Raw genomic sequence first — 25,646 nt, forward strand, 5'->3', positions numbered from 1 at the left:
TCAGTTGCCATGCTTAAGCCACTCTATAGAAATACTAAGCACCCAGTCGGGTGCAACTGTCTCTCTTACCTTTCTATGAGGAAACTCCAATAAATAAATTGTTTCAATGCTTAGATCTTTATTTGTATACATCTTTAAGATTAAAAAAAAAAAAGGCAGAACTTAGGAACCTTTAAGAAAGAAACCAGTCAAGGTGGTTCATGCCTGTAATCCCAGCACTTTGGGAAGCCAAGGCAGGAGGATTGCTTGAGTCCAGAAATTTGAGACCAGCCTAGGCAACATAGCAAAGACCCTGAAAAGAAAAGGGAAAGAAAAAAGAGAAGAGAAAAGAAAAGGAAGGTGGGGGAAAGAATGAGAGAGAGAGAAAGAGAAGGAAGGAAGGAAGGAAGGAAGGAAGGAAGGAAGGAAGGAAGGAAGGAAGGAAGGAAGGAAGGAAGGAAGGAAGGAAGGAAGGAAAGGGAAGGGAAAGAGAGAGAGACAGAAAGAAAGAAAGAAAGAGAAAGAAAGAAAGAAAGAAAGAAAGAAAGAAAGAAAGAAAGAAAGAAAGAAAGAAAGAAAGAAAGAAAGAAAGAAAGAAAGAAGGAAAGAAAGAAAGAAAGGAAGGAAGGAGGGAGGGAGGGAGGGAGGGAGGGAGGGAGGGAGGGAGGGAGGGAGGGAGGGAAGGAAAGGAAAGCAAACAAACCAGTCAAGAGGGCCCTCCTTGTTCAATCCATAAGGAGTCTTCAGATGATGGGGAAGTTCCATTCTAATTTCCAAAAAGACTTAGATAAATTATAGGAGAAAGAAAAAAATCCACATTCAAATTGGAAAAGAATCAAGTAGGATACACCTGGAGAATACATGGGGTGCAAGGACACTACTCTTTTAATAATTAGACAGGACATCTACAACGAGAGCTGGCCTCTGGGACACCTAACATTCTCTGATTTGCCACTATTCAGAACAGTGTGGGAAGCACTTTCCTATCTCCTCCTGACTCTGGTGGAACACCCATATGAAAATCTGCCATAGTTGCTGTCTCTGTCCTTTTGTGGTAAATTAGATTTTCTCGAACAGTCAAAGATCAAAGGCAAGATGAGAGATTAAGATTTATTTTCTTACATGAGTCATAGCCTGGATCACCAAACAGAGTTCACCAAATGTTTTGAGCAGCGATGACAAGACTGAGACAAGATTATGGAGTTCTGGTGTGACATTTAATTAAAACTCTTCATCTGATCAAGGGCACTGTCACTATTGGTGACAATGTAAATTACCCATCACCCAGAAATTCTGCCTCTGGGAATTTATCCTAAGACACTAATAAAGAATGTGGGCTTACACTTAGCTACACGAATATTCACCAGACTGCTCTTTTAAAAAGCAAAAATTGAGAAACAGCTTAAATTCCCAAAAGAAAGGGATTAGTTTAAAAAAAAAAAAAAAAAAAAGATAGATGTAAGACTGGGCACGGTGGCTCACACCTGTAATCCCAGAACTCTGGGAGTCCAAGGCAGGTAGATCACTTGAGCTCAGGAGTTCAAGACCAGCCTGGGCAACATGGTAAAACCCTATCTCTACCAAAAATACAAAAAATTAGCTGGGCATGGTGGTGTATGCTTGTGGTCCCAGCTACTCAGGACGCTGAGGTGGGAGGATGAGGTCAAGGTTGCAGCGAGTCAGATCACGCCACTGGGTGACAGAGTATAGACACCGTCTCAAAAAAAAATTTTTTAAGATAGGTGTTCCATGCTGCCATAAGTGTAAACACTATATATATGTACACACACACACACACATATTTATATATTATATTCTAACATAAGGTTAAAAGAATCTGTAGTATTCCCCAGGTTAATATTGGATGGATGAGATTATGAATATTTTAGATGTTCTCTTTGTATGATTTGCCCATTATGAGCACGAACTGTTTTTATGATACAGAAAAATAATGAACAAAATTCACTGGTTAGGGGTGCAGTTTAGAGTCCCACTGCTCAGGCTTAAAGTGAGCACAAATTTCCCTCTTTTTCTGGCTGCAGCTCATGAAGCAGTTTAGTCCAATAGACATTATCCACCTTCTCCAGGGCATGCCCAGCACTGCAAACTGCACAAAGGTGGGGACACAAAGGTGAAGATGGGGTACGTTCCCTCCCCCTGAGAGATTCAGGCCAAGTCAGCATACATACACCTCAGCAGAAACGCACTGGACATCTCAGGGAAGCCTAGAATTTGAAGCACTCCTGGGCCTCCCAGAGACGAGATACTACATTAAAGTGCGTTGTAAGGCAGCACTATACTAATGTAGGCTTCCAAATGCCTCCCATCGGAGGAACCAGCTCACAGGAGAAGCTAAGTGCTCTCAGGAGAGCTGGGGTGTGGAGTGAACAGCACGTGAGGAAATGGTTATGTGACATCTTTATGGCAAGCACATACAGGCAGGATTTTTTAAATGTCGCAGCTATCCTTCCAGTAGGAATACTCATCCGACAGAGTAATAATACTTTCCTCCTATAGAAGAATACTACAAAGACACTATATTAAAGGAAGACATTTCACTTTCCTTTGATACTAGACATCTTCTGTCTTCTTGTCTGAGTTTCAAGTGTGCTGATGCCGATTTTCTTCATTGCAGTTGCATGCTGCCCTCTAGTGTTTGTCCATATTATTACACCCTGTTGTAATAGGTTGAAGGTGGAGGGGAGGGAGCTCTGGGGGAAAGGAAATGTATTGGACATGGGATAGAACTGTCAAAAGCACGCAAACAATAGCCACTTAAATGGTGAAACATAATCAATGGTCCTATTTTTTCTGTAACAATAAAAAATGTTCTTGTTTTGGGTCGGAAAAACAACAGCTAATATTTATTTACCATGTGCCAGGCACAATGCTAAGGGCATTGCAGACATTAAATCATTTAACCCAATAGAAGAAATAAGACGTAGTGTTTCATAGATCAGTAGGGTGATTATAGTTTAGAATAGCCTATTGTATATTTCAAAATAGCTAAGAGCATAATTCAAATGCTTCCAGCAAAAAGGAAGGACAAGTATTTAAGGTGGTGGCTGTCCCAATTACACTGCTTTGTTCTTAACAAGTTATATAAATGTATTAAATTATCACATGTACCCCCAAAATATGTATATCTATTATGTATCAATAAAAAATAAAATTCTAAAAAATTTCATCCAACAATCCAAAGAGGGGAGAACTATCAACTGCTCTGTGCATGTGCAGTGCTTCAATGTCACATCAAAACAAAGCAAAATCAGGGAACAGAGTGATTAATGGGCTACAGCGCAACATGCCTAAGTTTTGTTGTGACTTCTGCAATACATACCTCACCCATGCCTGTCCATCTGTGGGAACCTACCATTGCAGTGGGAGGAAACACAAAGAGAATGTGAAAGACTACTACCAGAAATGGATGGAACAGCAGGCTCGGAGCCTGGCTGACAGAACAAAGACTGCATCTCAACAAGGAAGAACACCTCCGACTCTGTTCTCTGCTCCTCTTCCTCCAGGGGCGATGATCCAACCTCTCCCACCCGGGCTCTTTCTGTTCTTCACCAGGTATGATGCCAGCAGCCCGTCAGGGAGGCCCTCCCATGATGCCAATGATGGGCCCCCCTCCTCCTGGATGATGCCAATGAGATGTGCTCCTGGAATGAGGCTGCCCATGGGAGGTGATATGGTTCTGTGTCCCCACTCAGATCTCACCTCGAGTTGTAATAATCTTCACATGAGGTGGGAGGGACCCGGTGGGAGGTAATTGAATCATGGGGGGTGGGTTTTTCTCAGGCTGTTCTCGTGATAGTGAATAAGTCTCACAAGATCTGACAGTTTTGTAAAGGGGAGTTCCCCCACACACGCTCTCTTGCCTGCTGCCATGTAAGACATGCCTTTGCTCTTCCTTTGTCTTCCACCATGATTATGAGGCCTCCTTAGCCATATGAAACTGTGAGTCCATTAAACCTTTTTCCTTTGTAAATTATCCAGTCTCAAGTATGTGTTTATCTGCAGCATGAGAACACACTAATACAGGAGGCCACATGTCAATGATGCCTGGGCCGCCAGTGATGAGTCCTCCCACCCTCCCACAATGGTGCCCACTTGGCCCCAAATGACTTGACCAGACAGATAAGAATAGAGGCAAGCCTCTTTAGATCAGTTTTATATTACTTGTTCTGCTTCACTGGGAGATCATGGTGCTGTGACTCTGGGTGTTTTCTTAACAGCATGACAAAGAAGACTTGCGCCTCCTTCCTATCAAAAAGAGAATAGTATTGGAGGGGAGAAGTGGGACCAGAAAAAGTGCAGTTTTCATTTGTATTGTGAAATGTGAAAATAAAATTATCAACTCTATCAGTTAAAAAAAAAAGGAGCAAAATCAAGGGATACATGATGGATAGAGGAATATCAGAATGAAGATACACGCAGATGGCAGGGTCAGTGCTCTGTACTGCTGTTATATTAACTGTAGTTAATAATATCTGGGTGGGGAGCTTTCAATTTACCCTCAAAAGTAAACCATTTCCTTTCCTTTTCAAAAAACAACTTTTTTGAGATATAGTTCACATACCATACAATTCACCCACTTGAAGTGTACCATTCAGTGGTGTTTAGTATGTTCACAGAGACGTGTAAGAACAGCACAATGAATTCTAGATCGTGTTCATCACCCCAAAAGAAACCACATGCCCATCAGCAGTCACCCCCCATTTCCCCAAACTCCACTGATTCTAGAAAATCATGACTCTACTTTCTTTACAGATTTGCCTGTTTTGCCTATTCTATATTTCATACAAATAGAATCACACAATATATACACGGTCCTTTGTGACTGGCTGCTTTCCTTTAACGTAATGCTTTCAAGATTCATCCATGTTGTAGCATATATAATTCACTTATTTTTATCACTAAGTAATATTCCATTGTAAGGACACACTACATTTTAATTATCCATTTATCAGTGGCTGAATGCTTGGATTGTTTCTACTTTTTAACTATTACAAATAATGCTGATACAAACATATGTGTACAAGTTTGTGTGCGGACCTATGTCTTCATTTCTCTTTGGTGGAACTGAAGTGGAATTGCTGGGTCATAAGGCAACTCCATGTTTAACATATTGAGGAACTTCCAGACTGTCTTCCCAAAGCAGATGCACCATTTTCCATTTCCTCCAATAGGGTATGAGAGTTCCAGTTTCTCTGCATTCTTCCCAATACTTGTTACTGTCTTTTTAGCTATAGCCATCTTAGTGAGTGTGAAGTAGTACTTCATTGTGGTTTTGTTTTGCATATCCCTGATGGCTAACAATGTTGAGCATCTTTTTGTGTAAAATCACTTCTTTTTAGCAGGGACATGAATGAAGCTGGAAGCCATCATTCTCAGCAAACTAACACAGGAACAGAAAACAAAACACCACATGTTCTGACTCATAAGTGGGAATTGAATAATGAGAACACATGAATACAGTGAGGGGAACATCACACACTGGGGCCTGTCAGGGGATGGGGGGCAAGGGGAGGGAGAGCATTGGGACAAATACCTAATAGATGTGGGGCTTAAAACCTAGATGATGGGTTGATAGGTGCAGCAAACCACCATGGCACATGTATACGTATGTAACAAACCTGCACGGTGTGCAGACATGTATCCCAGAACTTAACGTAATATAAAGAAATATCCAAAAAACTCACTTATTTTTGATACTGGTAATACAGTAGTCACACAGACCACATTAGCATAAACTATTTTTTCTTTTGTTAGCATTCTAAACATCTCAGATAAAATTGTATGTAACAAACAATAAAAGAGATGGGGTTGAACATTCTGAAGATGGTAAGTCATTAATTCATTTATTTGAGCCCCGCTTAGAGGCAAGAGATGGTGCTGGGTGCTGGGAGCAGGGCAGACAGCCACACTGGGGCAGCCTCTGCCCACATGGAGCTTAACATTCTATCAGATGGGCTGGCCTTAGACAACTATTTACATAATTAAATAATCACATGCATAAAAAGCTCTGTAAAAGACAAGTAGCAGAGGCTCTGAAACTTATACCAAAGGGTCCTGATGTCATCTAGAGGTACACACTTGGATCCTCAGGGTGTACATGGTAAATGTGGTCATGGGTGGAGATAAGCTTATTTAGGGAAAAGGGGTAGATTTAGAAGAGAAGGGAGATCAGGGATGAGGCATGAGTCACTGCAATATGTAAAGGTTTCATAGAAGAATATTAGCCAAGCAGCAGAGTTAAGGAGGAAGACTAAAGAGGTAGGATGAAAACTGAGAGTTAGCCAAGCTAAGAGATGAGACAGTCTCAAGGAGACAGGAAATCACAATACTGGAAACTGCCAAGAGGAGATGTACAACATGATGACCAAAAAATCTCCATCGGATTCAGCACCAGAGATGCTATGGTGACCTTAGCAGCAGTGGATGTGGCTGAATGGTGGGAGGTGAAATCAGCCTGGAGTGAGGTGAGCACTGTGGGAGAGGTAAGGAAACAGATAATACAAGTGGTCAGCTCCTTCAAATCTGTGTCGGTAAAAGGCAGAGAGGGGGAAGTAGCAGCAGGCAGATATCTGGTCAAGGGAGGGCTGCATTTAAGATGGCAAGATGAGGCGTGTTTAAATGTAGACAAGAAGGATCCACTCTACTGGTAAGGACAGGAGGATGAAGATACAGAGAGACGGCATAGCTCAGTGACAAACAGCTCAGCTGCTGGAGCTAGACCACTTGGGTTCAATTCTAGCTTCGCCTGCTGCCTGTGGGACTTAGGGCAGGGTATTTGGCCTCTCTCTGACTCTGTTTCCTCATCTGTAAAATGAAAAAAATAAAATGAACTACTGTTATAAAGTTAAATAAGAATGAATAGAAAGGGCTGAGGTATAGATGGAGCCACTTTGCTGATGTAGGATTCCAGAGCCACACCAAATTTCCCCTCTCACCTGAGTTTTGCCCCTAGAGACACATGATTGTTCTCTTTTAATTTCTCACAACTGGACAGTTACTGACTCAAAGGGGTTTGCAATGGACTAAATGTCTGTGTCCTCCCAAAATTCATATGTTGAAATCCTAACCCCCACTATGATAGTATTAGGAGGTAAGGTCTTCAGGAGGTAATTAGGTCATGAGGGTAGAGTCCTCATGAATGGGATTAGTGTCCTTACAAAAGGAACCCCAGAGAGCTTTCTCACTGTCTTTGCTTCATGTGAGATAAAATAGGAAGAAAGCAACCTGCAACCTGCAAGAGGGCCCTCCCCAGAACCTGACCATGCTGGCACCCTGATTTATTTCCCACAGCCTCCAGAATTGTGAGAAATAAATTTCCATTGTTTATAAGCCATCCAGTCTACGGTAATTTGTTATAGCAGTGTATTAGTCTGTTCTCATGCTATAATAAAGACCTACCTGAGACTAGGTAGTTTATAAAGAAAAAAAAGCTTAATGGACTCACAGCTCCACATGGCTGGGGAGGCCTCACATTCATGGTGGAAGACAAAGGAGGAGCAAAGGCATGTCTTACATGGCAGCAGGCAAGAGAGCATGTGCAGGGCAACTCCCATTTATAAAACCATCAGATATCATGAGACTTATTCATTGTCATGAGAACAGTATGAGGGAAATGACCTCCATGATTTAATTATCTCTACCTGGTCCCACCTTTGATGTGTGGGGATTATTACAATTCGAGGTGAGATTTGGGTGGGGACACAGTCAAACCATATCATTCCACCCCTAGCCCCTTCCAAATCTCATGTCCTCACATTTCAAAACCAACCAAGCCTTCCCAATGGTCCCTCAAAGTCAACTCATTTCAGCATTAACTCAAAAGTCCACAGTCCAAAGTCTCATCTGAGACAACGCACCTAAGAGCACCTAAGAGCCTGTAAAATCAAAAGCAAGTTAGTTACTTCCTAAATACAATGGGGGTACAAGCATTGGGTAAATACACCCATTCCAAATGGGAAAAGTTGGCCCAAACAAACGGGTGCAGTGGTTCATGCCTGTAATCCTAGTACTTTGGGAGGCTGAGGCAGAAGGATCACCTGAGCTCAGGAGTTCAAGATCAACCTGGGCAACATAGTGAGACCTCGTCTCTACAAAAACTTTTTTAAATTAAAAAAATTAGCCAGGTGTGGTGGCGCACACCTGTGATCCCACTTACTTGGGAGGCAGGAAGATCACTTAAACTGAGGATGTCAAGGCTGCAATGAGCTATGATTATGCCACTGTACTCCAGCCTGGGTGACAGAGTGAGACCCTATTTCAATCAATCAATCAATCAGTGCACCACTTTTTAGAGGAAAAGCCTCTCAAGTCTTCCTGGGATTTGAGGTCTTCCATTTCATCAGGGTGTTCTGGATGGGTAGCTTTAAGGGTAGGGCCTTTCTGACTCAGCCTGGGTGCCCCAAAGACTTCAGCACCAGAAAGAGTCACTTTTTTAGTCCAGGCAGTGTCACCTACTTGTTTGAAACAGCATCTAACTGCCCAGAAGCCACCCTGCCCCTCTCTATAATGTGCTTCCCCACAAAACTAGTAGAGTTTGAACTGACAGTTACTTCTCCTCAAGTGAGATCCAATTCCCTGAATGCTTCAGGGACAGTATTGGGTGGTGGCTACAGTCCCACCTGACCTCCTGTCTAGGTCTCTTGGCTTTTCTATCTATTCAGATTCCTTGCCTGAACTTTTGATATAATGATTGTAGTGATCTGCCTCAGTATCTAACATCAAGACACTCGGCAAGTTTTCTCTTGAAACTGCATCTCCAACTCGTTTCCACCAGATTGGATTCTCTATGCTTAAGAAAAGAACAGCACAGGACTAGCCACCTGCTGCTTGGGACATGACGCCCTGGGCCTTGCTTCTGTCCCTGTTAGTGCCACCTTTTTTGTTTCCTTCACACTTGGGCTCCTTCCTGTTTTTCCAGTTCTGTCCTCTACTATCCCACTTCGGAACGATTTCGATAACAAGGAGTAAAGGATCACCTCTCCCCCTTGCCTGCTAAATGCAACCGAAATTGGAAATAAAACGACCCAACCTCAGCTAAGTTGCAGATGCCAGTCATCAAAAATGAAACCTATAGATTCTATCCATTTTAGTAATTTCCCCGGAAGGCATAATTTTTTTTTTTAATTTTTATTTTTCTGAGATGGAGTTTCGCTCTTGTTGCCCAGACTGGAGTGCAATGGCAAGATCTTGGCTCACTGCAACCTCTGCCTTTCCGGTTCAAGCAAATCGGGTTCAAGCCTCCACTTCCCACGTAGCTGGGACTACAGAAATGCACCATCACGCCTGGCTAATTTTGTATTTTTTGTAGAGATGGGGTTTCTCCATGCTGGTCAGGCTGGTCTCCAACTCCCAACATCAGCTGATCCACCCAAATCGGCCTCCCAAAGTGCTGGGATTACAGGCATGAGCCACCGAGCCTGGTCTGACATAATCATTTTCAAATTGATCTGTCCTTGTTTTTAATTCCATTCTGTAGCTAATATGGGAATTCAGTTACTTAAAAAATTCAATCTCTTAAAATTAAAAAAGGGGGCTGGGAGTGGTGGCTCACGCCTGTAATCTCAGCACTTTGGAAGGCTGGGGCGGGTGGATCACTAGGTCGGGAGATTGAGACCATCCTGGCTAACACGGTGAAACCGCGTCTCTACTAAATATACAAAAAAATTAGCCGGGCGTGGAGGCAGGCGTCTGTAGTCTCAGCTACTCGGGAGGCTGAGGCAGGAGAATGGCGTGAACCCGGGAGGCGGAGCTTGCAGTGAGCAGAGATTGCACCACTGCACCTCAAGCTGGGTGACAGAGCAAGACTCCATCTCAAAAAAATCAATCAATCAATCAATCAATAAGGGAATCAATTAAACAAATCATGCCCTATCTTGTACTGAAGAACCAAGACCTACCTATATTCATAAAATTCTCATTAAAGTATGAATTAAAAGCTACAAAAATAATATGCTGCACACGTCTTTCTGAAGTAAGCACACACTGAAATCTGCTAATCAGTGATTCTACAAGTGAGGAGCTTTAACTGGCTTTCCAGGATATTCTACTGGGATTAACAAGGGAGAAAGAAAGCAGGTATTAAGAAATCAAAAAGTGAAGTGATTATGTTCATCCATGTTAAGGAGTTTACCTAGACTTCAATGATCCCCTCAATAATACAATGGTGAAGGATTCTAGAATCCCGCAGCTGAAAATGTCGAGTTCGATTATATTATTGTTATACATATTCCTTTTCATCAACTCGTAGAAGCAAATCCAATACAAGCTAATTGAGCACAAGATGCGGTGTTCTTAAAGTTTCATCCCTGAAGCAGCTGCATCAGCATCATTTGGAAAATTGTTAGAAATAAAAATTCTAGGCTGGGCGCAGTGGCTCAAGCCTGTAATGCCAACACTTTGGGAGGCTGAGGCGGGCGGATCACGAGGTCAGGAGATCGAGACCATCCTGGTTAACATGGTGAAACCCCGTGTCTACTAAAAATACAAAACAAAACAAAAAAAAAATTAGCCAGGCATGGTGGCGGGCGCCTGTAGTCCCAGCTACTCGCGAGGCTGAGGCAGAAGAATGGCGTGAACCCGGGAGGCGGAGCTTGCAGTGAACTGAGATTGGGCCACTGCACTCCAGCTTGGGCGACAGAATGAGACTCCATCACAAAAAAAAAAAAAAAAATTCCCAGATCTGTCCCAGACCTACCAAATCAAAAATCCAGAGGAGCCCAGGTGCCGGTGACTCACACTTGTAATCCAGCACATTGAAGGCCACGGCAAGAGAATCACTTGAGGCCAAGAGTTTGAGGTTAACCTGGGCAACAACATAGGAAGACCCAATCTCTCAAAAAAAAAAAAAAAAAAAAAAAAAAAAAAAAAAAAAGTCCAGGGCATGACACTCAGCAATCTATCTATCTGTCTGTCTGTCTATCTATCTATCTATCTATCTATCTATCTATCTATCTATCCATCTATCTATCTATCTATGTGTGTGTGTGTGTGTGTGTATTTACACTTTAAGTTCTGGGATACATGTGCAGAACTTGTACGTTTGTTACATAGGTATACACATGCCATGGTGGTTTGCTGCACCCATCAACCCATCATCTACATTAGGTATTTCTCCTAATGCTATCCCTCCCCTAGCCCCCCACTCCCCAAAAGGCCCTGGTGTGTGATGTTTCCCTCCCTGTGTCCATGTTTTCTCATTGTTCAACTCCCACTTATGAGTGAGAACATGCAGTGTTTGGTTTTCTGTTCTTGTGTTAGTTTGCTGAGAATGATGGTTTCCAGCTTCATCCATGTCCCTGCAAAGGAGATGCACTCAGCCCTTTTTATGGCTGCATAGTATTCCATGGTGTATATGTGCCACATTTTCTTTATCTAGTCTATCACTGATGATCATTTGGGTTGGTTCTAAGTCTTTGCCATTGTGAACAGTGCTGAAATAAACATACGTGGGCATGTGTCATTATAGTAGAATGATTTATAATCCTTTGGGTATATACCTAGTAATGGGATTGCTAGGTCAGATGGTATTTCTGGTTCTAGATTCTTGAGGAATTGTCACACTGTCTTCCACAATGGTTGAACTTATTTACACTCCCACCAACAGTGTAAAAGCATTCTTAGTTCTCCACATCCTCTCCAGCATCTGTTGTTTCTTGACTTTTTAATGATCACCATTCTAACAATGGGGTTTTCTAAATATACAATCATGTCATCTGCAAACAAAGACAACTTGACTTCCTTTCTTCCTATTTGAATACCCTTGATTTCTTTCTCTTGCCTGATTGCCCTGGCCAGAACTTCCAACACTATGTTGAATAGGAGTGGTGAGAGAGGACATCCTTGTCTTGTGCCAGTTTTCAAAGGGAATGCTTTCAGTTTTTCCCCATTCAGTATGATATTGGCTGTGGGTTTGTCATAAATAGCTCTTATTATTTTGAGATACGTTCCATCAATACCTAGTTTATTCAGAGTTTTCAGCGTGAAGGGCTGTTGAATTTTGTCGAAGGTCTTTTCTGCATCTATTGAGATAATCATGTGGTTTTGTCGTTGGTTCTGTTTATGTGATGGATTACATTTATTGATTTGTGTATGTTAAACCAGTCTTGCATCCCAGGGATGAAGCCGACTTGGTCATAGTGACTAAGCTTTTTGATGTGTTGCTGGATCCAGTTTGCCAATATTTTATTGAGGATTTTCGCATCGATGTTTATCAGGGATATTGGTCTGAAATTTTCTTTTTTTGTTGTGTCTCTGCCAGGTTTTGGTATCAGGATGATCCTGGCCTAATAAAATGAGTTAGGGAGGATTCCCTCTTTTTCTATTGTTTGAAATAGTTTCAGAAAGAATGGTACCAGCTCCTTTGTGTACCTCTGGTAGAATCTGGCTGTGAATCCGTCTAGTCCTGGACTTTTTTTGGTTGGTAGGCTATTAATTACTGCCTCAATTTCAGAACTTGTTATTGGTCTATTCAGGGATTCTACTTCTTCCTGTTTTAGACCTGGGAGGGTGTATGTGTCCAGGAATTTATCCATTTCTTCTAGATTTTTTTTTTTTTTTTTTTTTTGAGACAGAGTCTTGCTCTGTTGCCCAGGCTGGAGTGTAATGGTGCGATCTCGGCTCACTGCAAGCTCTGCCTCCCAGGTTCACGCCATTCTCCTGCCTCAGCCTCCCGAGCAGCTGGGACTACAGGCACCTTCTGCTACACCCAGCTAATTTTTTGCATTTTTAGTAGAGACGGGGTTTCACCATGTTAGTCAGGATGGTCTCAATCTCCTGACCTTATGATCCACCCGCCTCGGCCTCCCGAAGTGCTGGGATTACAGGCGTGAGCCACCGCACCTGGTCATTTCTTCTAGATTTTCTAGTTTATTTGCATAGAGGTGTTTATAGTATTCTCTCATGGGATCAGTGGTGGGATCAGTGGTGATATTTGTATTTTGTATTTCTGTGGGATTAGTGGTGATATCCTCTTTATCATTTATTGCATCTATTTGATTCTTCTCTCTTTTCTTCTTTCTTAGTCTGACTAGTTGTCTATCTATTTTGTTGATCTTTTTAAAAAACCAGCTCCTGGATTCATTGATTTTTTGAAGGGTTTTTCATGTCTCTATCTCCTTCAGTTCTGCTATGATCTTAGCTATTTCTTGTCTTACACTAGCTTTTGAATTTGTTTACTCTTGCTTCTCTGGTTCTTTTAATTGTGATGTTACAGTGTCGATTTTAGATCTTTTATGCTTTCTCTTGTGGGCATTTAGTGCTACAAATTTCCCTCTAAACACTACTTTAAATGTGTCCCAGAGATTATAGTACATTGTGTCTTTGTTCTCATTGGTTTCAAATAACTTATTTATTTCTGCCTTAACTTCATTATTTACCCAGTAGTCATTCAGGAGCAGGTTGTTCAGTTTTCATGTAGTTGTGCAATTTTTAGTGAGTTTCTTAATCCTGAGTTCTAATTTTATTGCACTGTGGTCTGAGAGACTGTTTGTTATAATTTCTATTCTTTTACATTTGCTAAGGAGTGTTTTACTTCCAATTATGTGGTCAATTTTAGAATAAGTGTGATGTGGTACTGAGAAGAATGTATATTCTGTTGATTTGGAGTGGTGAGTTCTGTAGATGTCTCTTAGGTCCATTTAGTCCAGAGCTGTGTTCAAGTCTTGAATATCCTTGTTAATTTTCTGTCTCGTTGATCTAATATTGACAGTGGGGTGTTAAAGTCTCCCATTTTTATTGTGTGGGAGTCTAAGTCTCTTTGTAGGTCTCTAAGAACTTGCTTTATGAATCTGGGTGCTCCTGTATTGGCTGCATATATATTTGGGATAGTTAGCTCTTCTTGTTGCATTGATCCCTTTACCATTATTTAATGTCCTTGTCTCTTTTGATCTTTGTGGGTTTAAAGAGTGTTTTATCTGAGACTAGGATTGCAACCCTTGCTTTTTTTTGCTTTCCATGTGCTTGGCAAATATTCCTCCATCCCTTTATTTTGAGTCTATGTGTATCTTTGCACATGAGATGGGTCTCCTCAATGCAGCACACTGATGGGTCTTGACTCTTTATCCAATTTGCCAGTCTGTGTCTTTTAATTGCGGCATTTAGCCCATTTATATTTAAGTTAATATGTTATGTGTGAATTTGATCCTGTCATTATGATGCTAGCTGGTTATTTTGCCGTTAGTTGATGCAGTTTCTTCATAGTGTTGATGGTCTTTACTTGGTATGTTTTTGCAGTGGCTGGTACTGGGTGTTCCTTCCATGTTTAGTGCTTCCTTCAGGAGCTCTTGTAAGGCAGGTCTGGTTGTGACAAAATCAGCATTTGCTTGTCTGTAAAGGATTTTATTTCTCCTTCACTTATGAAGTTTAGTTTGGCTGGATGTGAAATTCTGGGTTGAAAATTCTTTTCTTTAAGAATTCTTTTCTTTAAGCATGTCGAATATTGGCCCCTGCTCTTCTGGCTTGTAGGATTTCTGCAGAGATCTGCTGTTAGTCTTATGGGCTTCCCTTTGTGGGTAACCTGACCTTTCCTTCTGGCTACCCTTAACATTTTTTCCTTCATTTCAACCTTGGTGAATCTGACGATTATGTGTCTTGCAGTTGCTCTTCTCGAGGAGCATCTTTGTGGTGTTCTCTGTATTTCCTGAATTTGAATGTTGGCCGTCTTGCTAGGTTGGGGAAGTTCTCCTGGATAATATTCTGAAGAGTATTTTCCAACTTGGTTCCATTCTCCCCGTCACTTTCAGGTACATCAATCAATGTAGATTTGGTCTTTTCACACAGTCCCATAATTCTTGGATTTCATAGTCCCATATTCCTTTTCATTCTTTTTTCTCCAATCTTGTTTTCTCACTTGATTTCACTAAGTTGATCTTCAGTCTCTGATATCCTTTCTTCCGTTTGATCAATTTGGCTGTTGATACTTATGTAGGTTTCATGAAGTTCTCGTGCTGTGTTTTTCAGCTCCATCAGGTCATTTATGTTCTTCTCTAAACTCGTTATTCTAGTTAGCAATTCCTCTAACCTTTTTTCAAGGTTCTTAGCTTCCTTGCATTGGGTTGGAACATGCTCCTTTAGCTCGGAGGAGTTTGTTATTACCCACCCTCTGAAGCTTACTTCTGTCAGTTCATCAAACTCATTCTCCGTCCAGTTTTGTTCCCATGCTGGCAAGGAGTCGTGATCCCTTGGAGGAGAAGAGGCATTCTGGGTTTTGGAATTTTCAGCCTTTTTGCACTGGTTTCTCCGCATCTTCATGGATTTATCAACCTTTGGTCTTTGATGTTGGTGACCTTTGGATGGGGTCCCTGAGTGGACATCCTTTTTGTTGATGTTGATGCTATTCCTTTCTGTTTGTTAGTTTTCCTTCTAACAGTCAGGCCCCTCTGCTGCAGGTCTGCTGGAGTTTGCTGGAGATCCACTCCAGACCCTGTTTGCCTGGGTATCACCAGCGGAGGCTGCAGAACAGCAAAGACTGCTGCCTATTCCTTTCTCTGGAAGCTTCATCCCAGAGGGGCACCTGCCAGATGCCAGCCGGAGCTCTCTTGTATGAGGTGTCTGTCAGCCCCTGATGGGAGGTGTCTCCCAGTCAGGAGACACAGGGGTCAAGGAACCACTTGAGAAGGCAGTCTGACCCTTAGCAGAGCTCGAACACTGTGCTGGAAGATCAGCTGCTCTCTTCAGAGTCGGCAGGCTGGAACGTTTAAGTCACTGAAGCTCCACCCACAGCTGCCCCTTCCCCCAGTTGTTCTGTCCCAGGGAGATGGGGATTTTATCTATAAGCCCGACTGGGGCTGCTGCCTTTTTTTCAGGGATGCCCTGCCCAGAGAGCAGGAATCTAGAGAGGCAGTCTGGCTACAGCGTGGATTTGCAGAGCTGTGGTGGGTTCCACCCAGTCCAAACTTCCTGGTGGCTTTGTTTACACTGTGAGGGGAAAACTACCTACTCAAGCCTCAGTAATGGTGGACGCCCTTCCCCCCACCAAGCTCGAGCATCCCAGGTTGACTTCAGATTGTTGTGCTGGCAGCAAGAATTTCAAGCCAGTGGATCTTAGCTTGCTGGGCTCTGTGGGGGTGGGATCTGCTGAGCTAGTCCACTTGGCTCCCTGGCTTCAGCCCCCTTTCCAGGGCAGTGAATGGTTCTCTCTTGCTGGCATTCCAGGTGCCACTGGGGTACGAAAAAAAAAACTCCTGCAGCTAGCTCAGTGTCTACCCCAATGACCACCTAGTTTTATGCTTGAAACCCAGGGCCCTGATGGCCTAGGCACCAGAGGGAATCTCCTGCTGTGCGGGTTGCGAAGATCATGGGAAAAGCATAGTATCTAGGCCAGTGCACCATTCCTCACGGCACAGTCCCTCAGGGCTTCCCTTGGCTAGGGAAGGGAGTTCCCCAATCCCTTATACTTCTCAGGTGAGGCAACACCCCACCCTGCTTCAGCTCGCCCTCTGTGGGCTGCACCCATTGTCTAACCAGTCCCAATGAGATGAACTAGATATCTCAGTTGGAAATGCAGAAATCACCCACCTTCTGCATCGATCTCCCTTGGAGCTGCAGACTGGAGTTGTTCCTATTCAGCCATCTTGCCAGCAATCGTTTTGTGTGTGTGTGGGGGGGTGTGTGTGATGGAGTCTCGCTCTGTCACCTAGGCTGGAATGCAGTGGCGCAATCTCAGCTTAGTGCAACCTCCGCCTCCCAAGTTAAAGTAATTCTTCTGCCTCAGCCTTCCAAGTAGCTAGAACTACAAGTGCACGCTGCCACGCTCAGCTCATTTTTTTTTTTAATTTTAGTAGATACGGGGTTTCACCGTGTTGCCCAGGTTGATCGCAAACTCTGAGCTCAGGCAATCCACCTGCCCCAGCCTCCCAAAGTGCTGGGATTACAGGCATGAGCCACCATGCCTAGCCAGCAATCTATATTTTAATAAGCCTTCCACATAATTCTGATGCATGCTCTAGTTTGACAACCACCACTTGAATTCCCCCTCCCTTAACACACAGAAGTATCAGGTGTCCCTCCTCATGTATGAAGCCATATTGGTATCTCTCCTGGCTGGGCTTGTCCTATTAGCCCACTGTGGGAATTAGATGTAATTCTCTACCTCTCTTAACCAGGGTCCATGATGGAGACTGCTAATTGTTCCCCAGGGTCTATGCTACTCTTCTTCCTACATTACAATCACTGGCCATCTCTACATGCTGTCACAACTTTTAGCAAGTCTTACAGTTTCCCAGCAGGAAGTGATGCATCCAATCCTCTCTGGCCTCTAGCTATGGCTGTACAAATAATTGGTTTGGACCAATAATGTGTGGATGGAAGTGATGCATTCAACTTCCAGATTATATTCTTTAAAATAAACAAGCAAGCAAGCAAAAATCTGGCTGCCTTCTTCTTCCTCTTTCCTTCCCAACCGGAATATTGATATGGTATCTAGTGTGAGGGTGAGGACCTCATCTTAGGAGATGGTGGTGCAACAAGATAGATGAAACCTAAGTCCCTGGATGCTTGTAGATCAGAGCTGCCCCAATAACCTAAACTATCTTCTTCTGGACTACTATGGGAGAGAAATCAATGCACTGCAATCTTGTTGGAACTAACATATTTTTCTTTGTTACACAACCTACCCTATATCTTCTTTAGAAGACGAAGCTTCCTTCCTAGAACTTCAACCCCATATCCTTTCCTAAGGTTGAGATTTCATTCCCATAAACCTACCTATCTTAGTCCATTTGTACTTCGAAAACAAAATACCTCAGACTGGGTAATTTATAAACAACAGAAACTTTTCACAGTTCTGAGGACTGGGAAGTCCAAGACCAAGGTGCCACCAGGTTTAGTGCCTGATGAGGGCCTGGTCTCTCGGCTACCAAGATGGTGCCTTGTTGCTGTGTCCAGGAGTGACAAACACTGTGTCCTTACATGGAGGATGTATAAAAGAGATGCAAGTTCTCTCAAGCCCTTTTGTAAGGTAATTAATCCCATTCATGAGGGCTCTGCCCTCATGGCTGACTCACTCCCTAAAGGCCTCCACCTCTTAATACTCTCACACTGATGATTAAGTTTCAACACATGAACTCTGGAGCACATTCAGACCACAGTATCACCTTTTATATATTTCCCCACCAAAGACAGTTGCCACTTTCCATAAAGTACTTCTATTCCGGTAATGATGAGCTATGTAATTTTCCCACTGAGGACATCTACAAAAGCCAGACAAATGTATTTGTTGAAAACTCATAAAGGCACAGAAGAACTAGCAAGGCACTTTAAAATAACTAGGCTAAGATAATGAAGAAGAGGAGAATCTGGAGAGGTGTCTTTGGGCTTGCTTTTTCCCCTGAAGCATTTGCCAATTCTAGAACAGGTAACTGAGAGTCTGAGTAAGATTTATAATGGTCTTGACTGGCTAAGAAAATGGAAAAATGAGAGTCAAAGCCAACCAAGGGTAGAAGAGAGGTGCTGGTAACTCCCCACCTGAGACTGGGGCCTGAAGGGCTGCATTTTAAGCATATTTTAAGCATAAGGGTGAAGTAGAAATAGAATATCCTTGCAGGGACACAATCTAGTTTTGAATCATTGTAATCACTGAAATTGGATTAAGATGATCCTGAATTATGAGGCCTCTTAGGTGCCTTCCTAAAGCGAATATAATTCCTTCCAGAGGAACTTAATCCTGAACCTCAAATTTGTCCACCATTTTTTTTTTCAAATAACATCTGGCATAGGATAAAAAATAACCAGGTATTTAAGGAAACAAGACTACATGAATAGTAACAACAATAACAAAATATTAAGAGCAAGGATAAAGTGGATGCCACTGCTAATTAAGAGGCAGAAATGGGCATTCAGAAATCATCTTCTGAAAAGAGCTTGTCGGGAGAAGAGAATGTGATGTTTAGAAAGATGCCCCTCATAGCTAATGCAACCAGGCACTTTTTTTTTTCTGTTGCCCAGGCTGAAGTGCAGGGGTGCAATTACAGCTCACTGCAGCCTCAACCCCCTGGGCTCAAGCAATCCTCCCACCTTGGCCTCCCAAAGTGCTAGGATTACAGGGATGAGCCATCGCGCCCAGCTTTAGGAACATTCTTAATTAGCCATCATCAAAGCTACAGTTCTTTCAAGTTGTTCTTCTACCATGAATCAGAACAATGCTTAATTAAGGTATTCTGAAGAGATACTGTACTTTCTTCATGGATGTGCTAGGGAGCTATCTATAGCCCATTCAAAATATTCTATATGCAAATAAGTTGTTTAAGCTGGACAAAAATTCACTTTCCTACCTTTCTCAAAGTGGTGGTATTCATGGCAGTCTTTGAGAGAAAATGGAAAACAGAAAAGGAAACAAAAGGAACAAAACTGGAGGCATCACACTACCTGACTTCAAAATATACTACAAAGCTGTAGTAACTAAAACAACATGATACTGACAAAAAACCAGACACACAGACCAATGGGACAGAATGAAGAACACAAAAATAAATTCACATACTTAGAGCCAACTGATTTTCGACAAAGGTTCCAAGAAAGCACAATGGAGAAAAGACAGTCTCTTCAATACATGGTGATGGAAATTGGATATCCACATGCAGAAGAATAAAGCTAGACCCATATATTTTACCATATACAAAAATCAAATCAAAATGGATTAAAGACTTAAGTGTAAGACCTGAAACAATAAAACTAGTAGAAGAAAACATAGGGGAAATGTTTCATAACATTGTTCTGAGCAAGGATTTTTTTGATAAGACCCCAAAAGCACAAGCAACAAAAAGAAAAAGAGACAAATAGAATTATTTCAAACTAAAAAGCTTCTGCACATCAAAGGAAACAATCAACGGAGTGAAGAGACAAGTTGCAGAACAGGAGAAAATATTTGCAAATCATACATCTGACAAGGGGTTCATATCAGAATATATGAGGAACTCAAAAGCTAAATAATAATAATAATGATAATAATCTGCCAGAGTATGGTGGCTCACATCTATACTGCCAGAACTTTGGGAGGCCAAGGTGGGAGACTCACTTGAGACCAGGAGTTCAAGACCAGCCTGTGCAAAATAGTAAGACTCTGTCTCTACAGAAAATTTAAAAATTAGCCAGGCATGATGGCACACACCTGTAGTCTTAGCTACTGGGGAGGCTGAGGTGGAAGGCTCACTTGAACCCAGGAATTTGAGGCTGCAGTGGGCCATGATTGCACTGCTGCACTCTAGCCTAGACAATAGAGCAAGAATCTGTCTCAAAAAAAGAAAAAGTGGTATATAGATACAATGGAATACTATTCAGCCATAAAAAAGAATTAAATCCTGTCATACACAACAACATGGATGAATCTGGAGGACATTATGTGAAGTAAAATAAGCCAGGCATAGAAAGACAAATACCTCATGATCTTGATCATACGTGGAATCCAAAGAAGTTGATCTCACAGAAGTACTTAGTAGGACAGTGGTTACCAGATGCTGGGGAGGGTAGGACAGAGAGAAAATAAAGAGAGGTTGGTCAACAAGTACAAAGTCACAGTTAGATAGGAGGAATAAGGTCTGGAGTTCTACTGCACAGTAGAGTGACTATGGTTAACAATATTACATATTTTAAAATAGCTAGAAGAGAGAATATTGAATGTTCTCATCACAAAGAAATGACTATATAGTTTGGCTGTGTCCCCACACAAATGTCATCTTGAATTGTAGTTCCCATAATCCCCATGCATCGTGGGAGGAACCCTGTGGGAAGTAATTGAATCACGGGGGCAGTTACCACCATGCTGCTGTTCTTATGATAGTGAGTGAGTTCTCACGAGATCTGATGGTTTTATAAGGGGCTTTCCCCACTTTTGCACAGCACTTCTCCTTCCTGCCATCATGTGAAGAAGGATGTGTTTGCTTTCCCTTCTGCCATAATTTTAAGTTTCCTGAGGCCTCTCCAGCCATGCTGAACTGTGAGTAAATTAAACCTTTTTCCTTTATAAGTTACCCAGCCTCAAGTATGTCTTTATTAGCAGAGTGAGAAGGAACTAATACAAATGATAAATATAAGAGGTGATGGATATGCTAAATATTCTGATTTGATTTTCACACAATGTACCACGTATTGAAACATCACACTGTATCCCATGAATATGTACAATTATGATGTGCCAATTAAAAACAAAATTAAAGAAAGGCAAACAAAATATCAAATGATGACAATATACAATATTATATATATATAATACAATTACATAATATTATATACTTGAGATAGGAAATTTTTTAAAAATCCATTACCTCTTGATATGGTTTGGCTCTGTATCCCAACCAAAATCTCATTTTGAATTGTAATCCCCACGTGTTGAGGGCAGGACCTGGCGGGAAGTGATCAGATCATAAGAGTGGTTTCCCTCATGCGGTCTTATGATAGTGAGGGAGTTCTCAATGAGATCTGATGGTTTAAAAGTGGCAGTTTCTGGCCAGGCACGGTGGCTCACACCTGTAATCCTAGCACTTGGAGAGGCCAAGGCGGGTGGATTACCTGAGAGCAGGAGATCGAGACCATCCTGACTAACATGGTGAAACCCCATCTCTACTAAATAGACAAAAAATTAGCCGGGTGTGGTGGCGGGCTCCTGTAGTCCCAGCTACTCGGGAGGCTGAGGCAGGAGAATGACCTGAACCCAGAAGGCCAAGCTGGCAGTGAGCCAAGATTGTGCCACTGCACTCCAGCCTGGGCAACAGAGCGAGACTCTGTCTCAAAAAAAAAAAAAAAAAAAAGTGGCAGTTTCTCCTATACTCTCTCTCTCTCCTGCCACCAAGTAAGACGTGCCTTGCTTCCCCTTCACCTTCCGCCATGATTGTAAGTTTCCTGAGGCCTCCACAGTTATGGGGCACTGTGAGTCAATTAAACCTGTTTATTTTATAAATTATTCAGCCTCAGGCAATTCCTTATAGCAGTGTGAAACCGAACTAATATACCTCTGAAGCATTCAATACATTAGAAGCTAACATTTTCTAAACGGAGGTATGTGGTCCTAAAAAAATAAAATAAAATACAAAATCAATCCTCAAAAAGAAAATAGGCCAGGCAGCTGTAATCCCAGCACTTTGGGAGGCCGAGGTGGGAGGATTGCTTGAGCCCAGGAGTTCAAGACCAGCCTAGGCAACACATTGAGATGCCATCTTAGGAAAAAAAAAAAAATGAAGAAAATAAACAATAATTAAATTTTATCTCAAAATAGCGCCATGAATTAAGCGAAAAGGTACTGATATTTCTGTTGGGGTCCGTGCCGGGGGTGGTGGAGAATGAAAGAACACACAAAAGACAAAGACACACAGAGAACATGGCGGCCGCGCTCAGAGCCTCCGCCTCACTTTATTTATACCCCATAAACCCCACCTCAGCAGAAAGAATGCAATGCAAAACAAACTTTCTTTTCCCAGATGTAACCGTCTACTCAGTTCCTTGTTTCTATGCTCTTCCTTATCTGCCCGCCTTCTTGGCGCCTACGGGAGTTCATTAAAAGTTCAATTGGAGATATTGTCCTTGAGCCCTATCTATTCTCAGCATACTGTTTTCAAAGGCCCCTGCATATTTCCATTCTACACACCAAGAAACTGAGGCTCAATAACCCCAAAGTCACAGTTAGTCCGGGCAGGTGCCTGGTTCTCAAATCTCAAATTCATGAGTCAAGCTAGACACCAGGAACGGGGAAGGGGAAAATGTAAACTGACCCAGCATCATATTATCTCTGAACAGCCAAAACAAGAGAGTGGCATCAACTCATGGGAAAATAAGACACTGTTGTTTGCGTAGTAAGTAGATCCGAGGGAACGAGATTCCATAAAATGTTCAAAAAAGGCCTTAAATAGAGGGTCTAAACAAGGAGTACTTAAACAAATTAATTCACCACACAATTGAGAAAATGCCAGGGCAGTCACAGAACTGAGCTAGAGCAGGCACTTCAGAGTAAGCACAAGCACTGTCACCCTTGCTCTCTGCCAGCCCCATGTCACATCCCCACATCCTGACTTCCAGTCTGCTCTCTGAGGACCCTGGTTGAATTTCATAGCTTCTGAGATAGCTTCCAGCATCAAACTGCTACTATTGCCCAGAAAAGAATTGTGCTTTTTCTTATTTTCTTTTTTAAATTCCACTTATCTTATTTGTACCTCAATATCTGTATACATAATTCCCTGTTCTGGCCCTCCTTTCCTGCCCTGAGCCTGCTGGAAAGCTTTTCACTTTCCTTTCTGGTCACCACATTTTGCCCTTCCTTTTAAAGCAACTCAAATGTACCCTCTCATCTGTGCTGCCTGCTCCTTTAGCCTGCAAGATCTCGTCTTTCAAAAATATTCCCTAGCCAGGCACAGTAGCTCACGTCTGTAATCCTAAGAACTTTGGGAGGCCGAGTTGGGAGGATCTCTTGAGCCCCGGACTTGAGACCAGGAATTTGAGACCAGCCTGGGCAACATAGCAGGACGCCATCTCTACAAAAAGTAGTCCCAGATACTCGGGAGGCTGAGGCTGGAGGATCAGCTTAAGACGGAAGGCAGAGGTTGCGGGGAGCTGAGATAGCACCGCTGCACTCCAGCCTGGGCGACAGGGTAAGACCCTGTCTCAAAATAAATATAATATAGGCCAGGCGCAGTGGCTCATGCCTGTAATCCCAGCACTTTGGGAGGCTGAGGCAGGCGGATTACCAGGTCAGGAGATCGAGACCATCCTGGCTAACACGGTGAAACCCCATTTCTACTGAAAATGCAAAAAATTAGCTGGGTGTGGTGGTATGTGTCTGTAGTCCCACCTACTCGGGAGGCTGAGGCAGGAGAATTGCTTGAACCCGGGAGGCTGAGGTTGCAGTGAGCTGCGATCGCGCCACTGCACTCCAGCCTGGGCGACAGAGCGAGACTCTGTCTCAAAATAAATATAATATAATATAATATAATATAATATAATATAATATAATATATAAAATTGGTCAGGCGTGGTGGCACACATTGTTGTCCTAGCCACTTGGGAGACCCAGGTGGAAGGATCACTGGAGCCCAAGAGTTCAGGGCTGCAGTGAGCCACGATGCCGCCACTGCACTCCAGCCTGGGTGACAGAGTGACACCCTGTCTCTCAAAAATAATATATATATATAAAAAACAAAACTTTAAGTAAATACAAAGTCCCAGAAGGACGCAGGTAGTATCTAGGTGGCCAGATGCTTCAGGATTTTCTACTCCAGGATGGATAGATGGGCCAAGCAAGACCCAGATTACAGCAACGAGCAAAATTTATGGGACGCTAAAAATCTCGCTAATCAAGATTAATTAATATTAATCTAACAATATTTAAGACAACTAACATTTAAGGCAATTTTAATACGCTTATTAATATTTAAGGTAATTTAAAAAATATCCGCAAAAGAGGGCCCAAGGACTGGCGCCTGATTTTGTAAATAAAGTTTCACTGGAAGCTCCAGCAAGCATCTGTCTACTCAATAACCAGACTCCAGCATTCGCAATATCAAATGGCACTGTGTGTGTCCGTCGCTAGAAGCCACTTCCTCCACCCGTTCAAAAAAAAAAAAAAAAAAAAAAAAAAGCTCCAAATAAGCTGAGAGACGAAGAAAAGATCGTTTCTCCGCAGGCTGCCAGGGGTTTCAGAGACGCCGGACGCTGGAGAGCAGGGATAGAAAGAAGCTTGCGGTGACCCCTGCCGGCCGCCGGCACCCACATTCTACCCGGCTAATCGGGTCCTGCCGCTTTAAATCCGGGAGGCTCGGTGGCGCAGGGCAGGCAGTTGCCAGGGGAGACCAACGCACAACAAAGGCGCGCGCCCGCCAGAGCCGACAGGGGCCTCGGCCACTGAGCTGGCTGTAATCCCGCCTCCCGCCAGCCATGGCCCATTTGCGCTCGCCTAGCAGCTTCGGACATCCGGGGAAGAAGAACCAGAAGGAATCTGAGGAGTTAGAGGAGGAGGAGGAAGAGATGGAGGAGGAGGAGGAGGAAGAGGTGGAGGAGGAGGAAGAGGAGGTGGAGGAGGAGTTTGTGGGGGAAGAGCAGGAGTTGGAGGCCCCTGAGAAGTTCAGCGATGAGTACCTCTGGAAGGTCATGGACATCGGTGACTACGACTACGACTTCCCAGACGTGCGCCCCCGCTTAGCCAGCATCGTCAGCCCTAGCCTGAGCTCTACGAGCGTGCCCAGCCAGAGCGCGACCAGCACCGAAATGCCGAGCGCCAGCCCACCCTCCAGTGCCTCCTCGCATAAAAGTACCGCCCCCGACCCACCCCTTCTTCGAGGGCTTTCTGGTCCCCAGGGGGCACCTGGTCCACCCACTCCCGTGCCTTCGTCGACCTGCGCGTCGTGCCTGATTTCTAAATGCATGCACCGTTCCATACACCTAATCTCTCTCACGTCCTTGTCAGAGGCACTGAACCCTTGGCTGAGCTGTTGTGATGATGCACGATTTAGGATATAGGCGAAACACTATAAAAGTTGAACTTGGGCATTGCTGTATGGAGTGCTTTTTTATTTTGAGACAAGAGTCTCGCTCTGTCGCCCACGCTGGAGTGCAGTGGCTGCAGCCTCGACCTCCTGGGCTCAAGCCTCCCATCGCAGCCTCCTGAGTAGCTGGAACTACAGGCACACGCCACCACGCCCAGCTAATTTGGCGTCTCACTATGTTGCCCAGGC

General features: G+C 43.2%; 1 protein-coding gene, 1 long non-coding RNA gene and 1 pseudogene across 4 annotated transcripts in view; 2 read left to right on the forward strand and 1 right to left on the reverse strand.

The window, feature by feature from the left end:
• Positions 1-2,886: 2,886 nt before the first annotated feature.
• LOC112619698 lies at positions 2,887-4,123 on the forward strand (annotated as a pseudogene).
• LOC112619699 lies at positions 3,968-24,773 on the reverse strand. Its single transcript, XR_003118280.1, has 4 exons — positions 24,686-24,773; positions 21,255-21,498; positions 20,370-20,447; positions 3,968-4,245 (listed from the first exon to the last, which is right to left on the reverse strand). It is a non-coding gene; the product is annotated as an uncharacterized LOC112619699 (long non-coding RNA).
• Positions 24,774-24,778: 5 nt separating this feature from the next.
• The window catches only part of ERICH6 (glutamate rich 6), a 45,795-nt gene continuing 44,927 nt past the window's right edge, over positions 24,779-25,646 (forward strand). The window contains exons 1-2 of one of the 3 annotated variants that reach the window (XM_025375634.1): positions 24,850-24,911; positions 25,008-25,222. In XM_025375634.1, coding sequence (XP_025231419.1) covers positions 24,850-24,911; positions 25,008-25,222 — 277 coding nt within the window. Of the gene's footprint in view, positions 25,223-25,646 lie in introns of all 3 variants that reach the window. The other 2 variants (XM_025375633.1, XM_025375635.1) reach the window with 2 other exon arrangements.

This window comes from Theropithecus gelada, chromosome 2, assembly GCF_003255815.1.
Source record: "Theropithecus gelada isolate Dixy chromosome 2, Tgel_1.0, whole genome shotgun sequence".
Classification (NCBI taxonomy): Eukaryota; Metazoa; Chordata; class Mammalia; order Primates; family Cercopithecidae; genus Theropithecus; species Theropithecus gelada.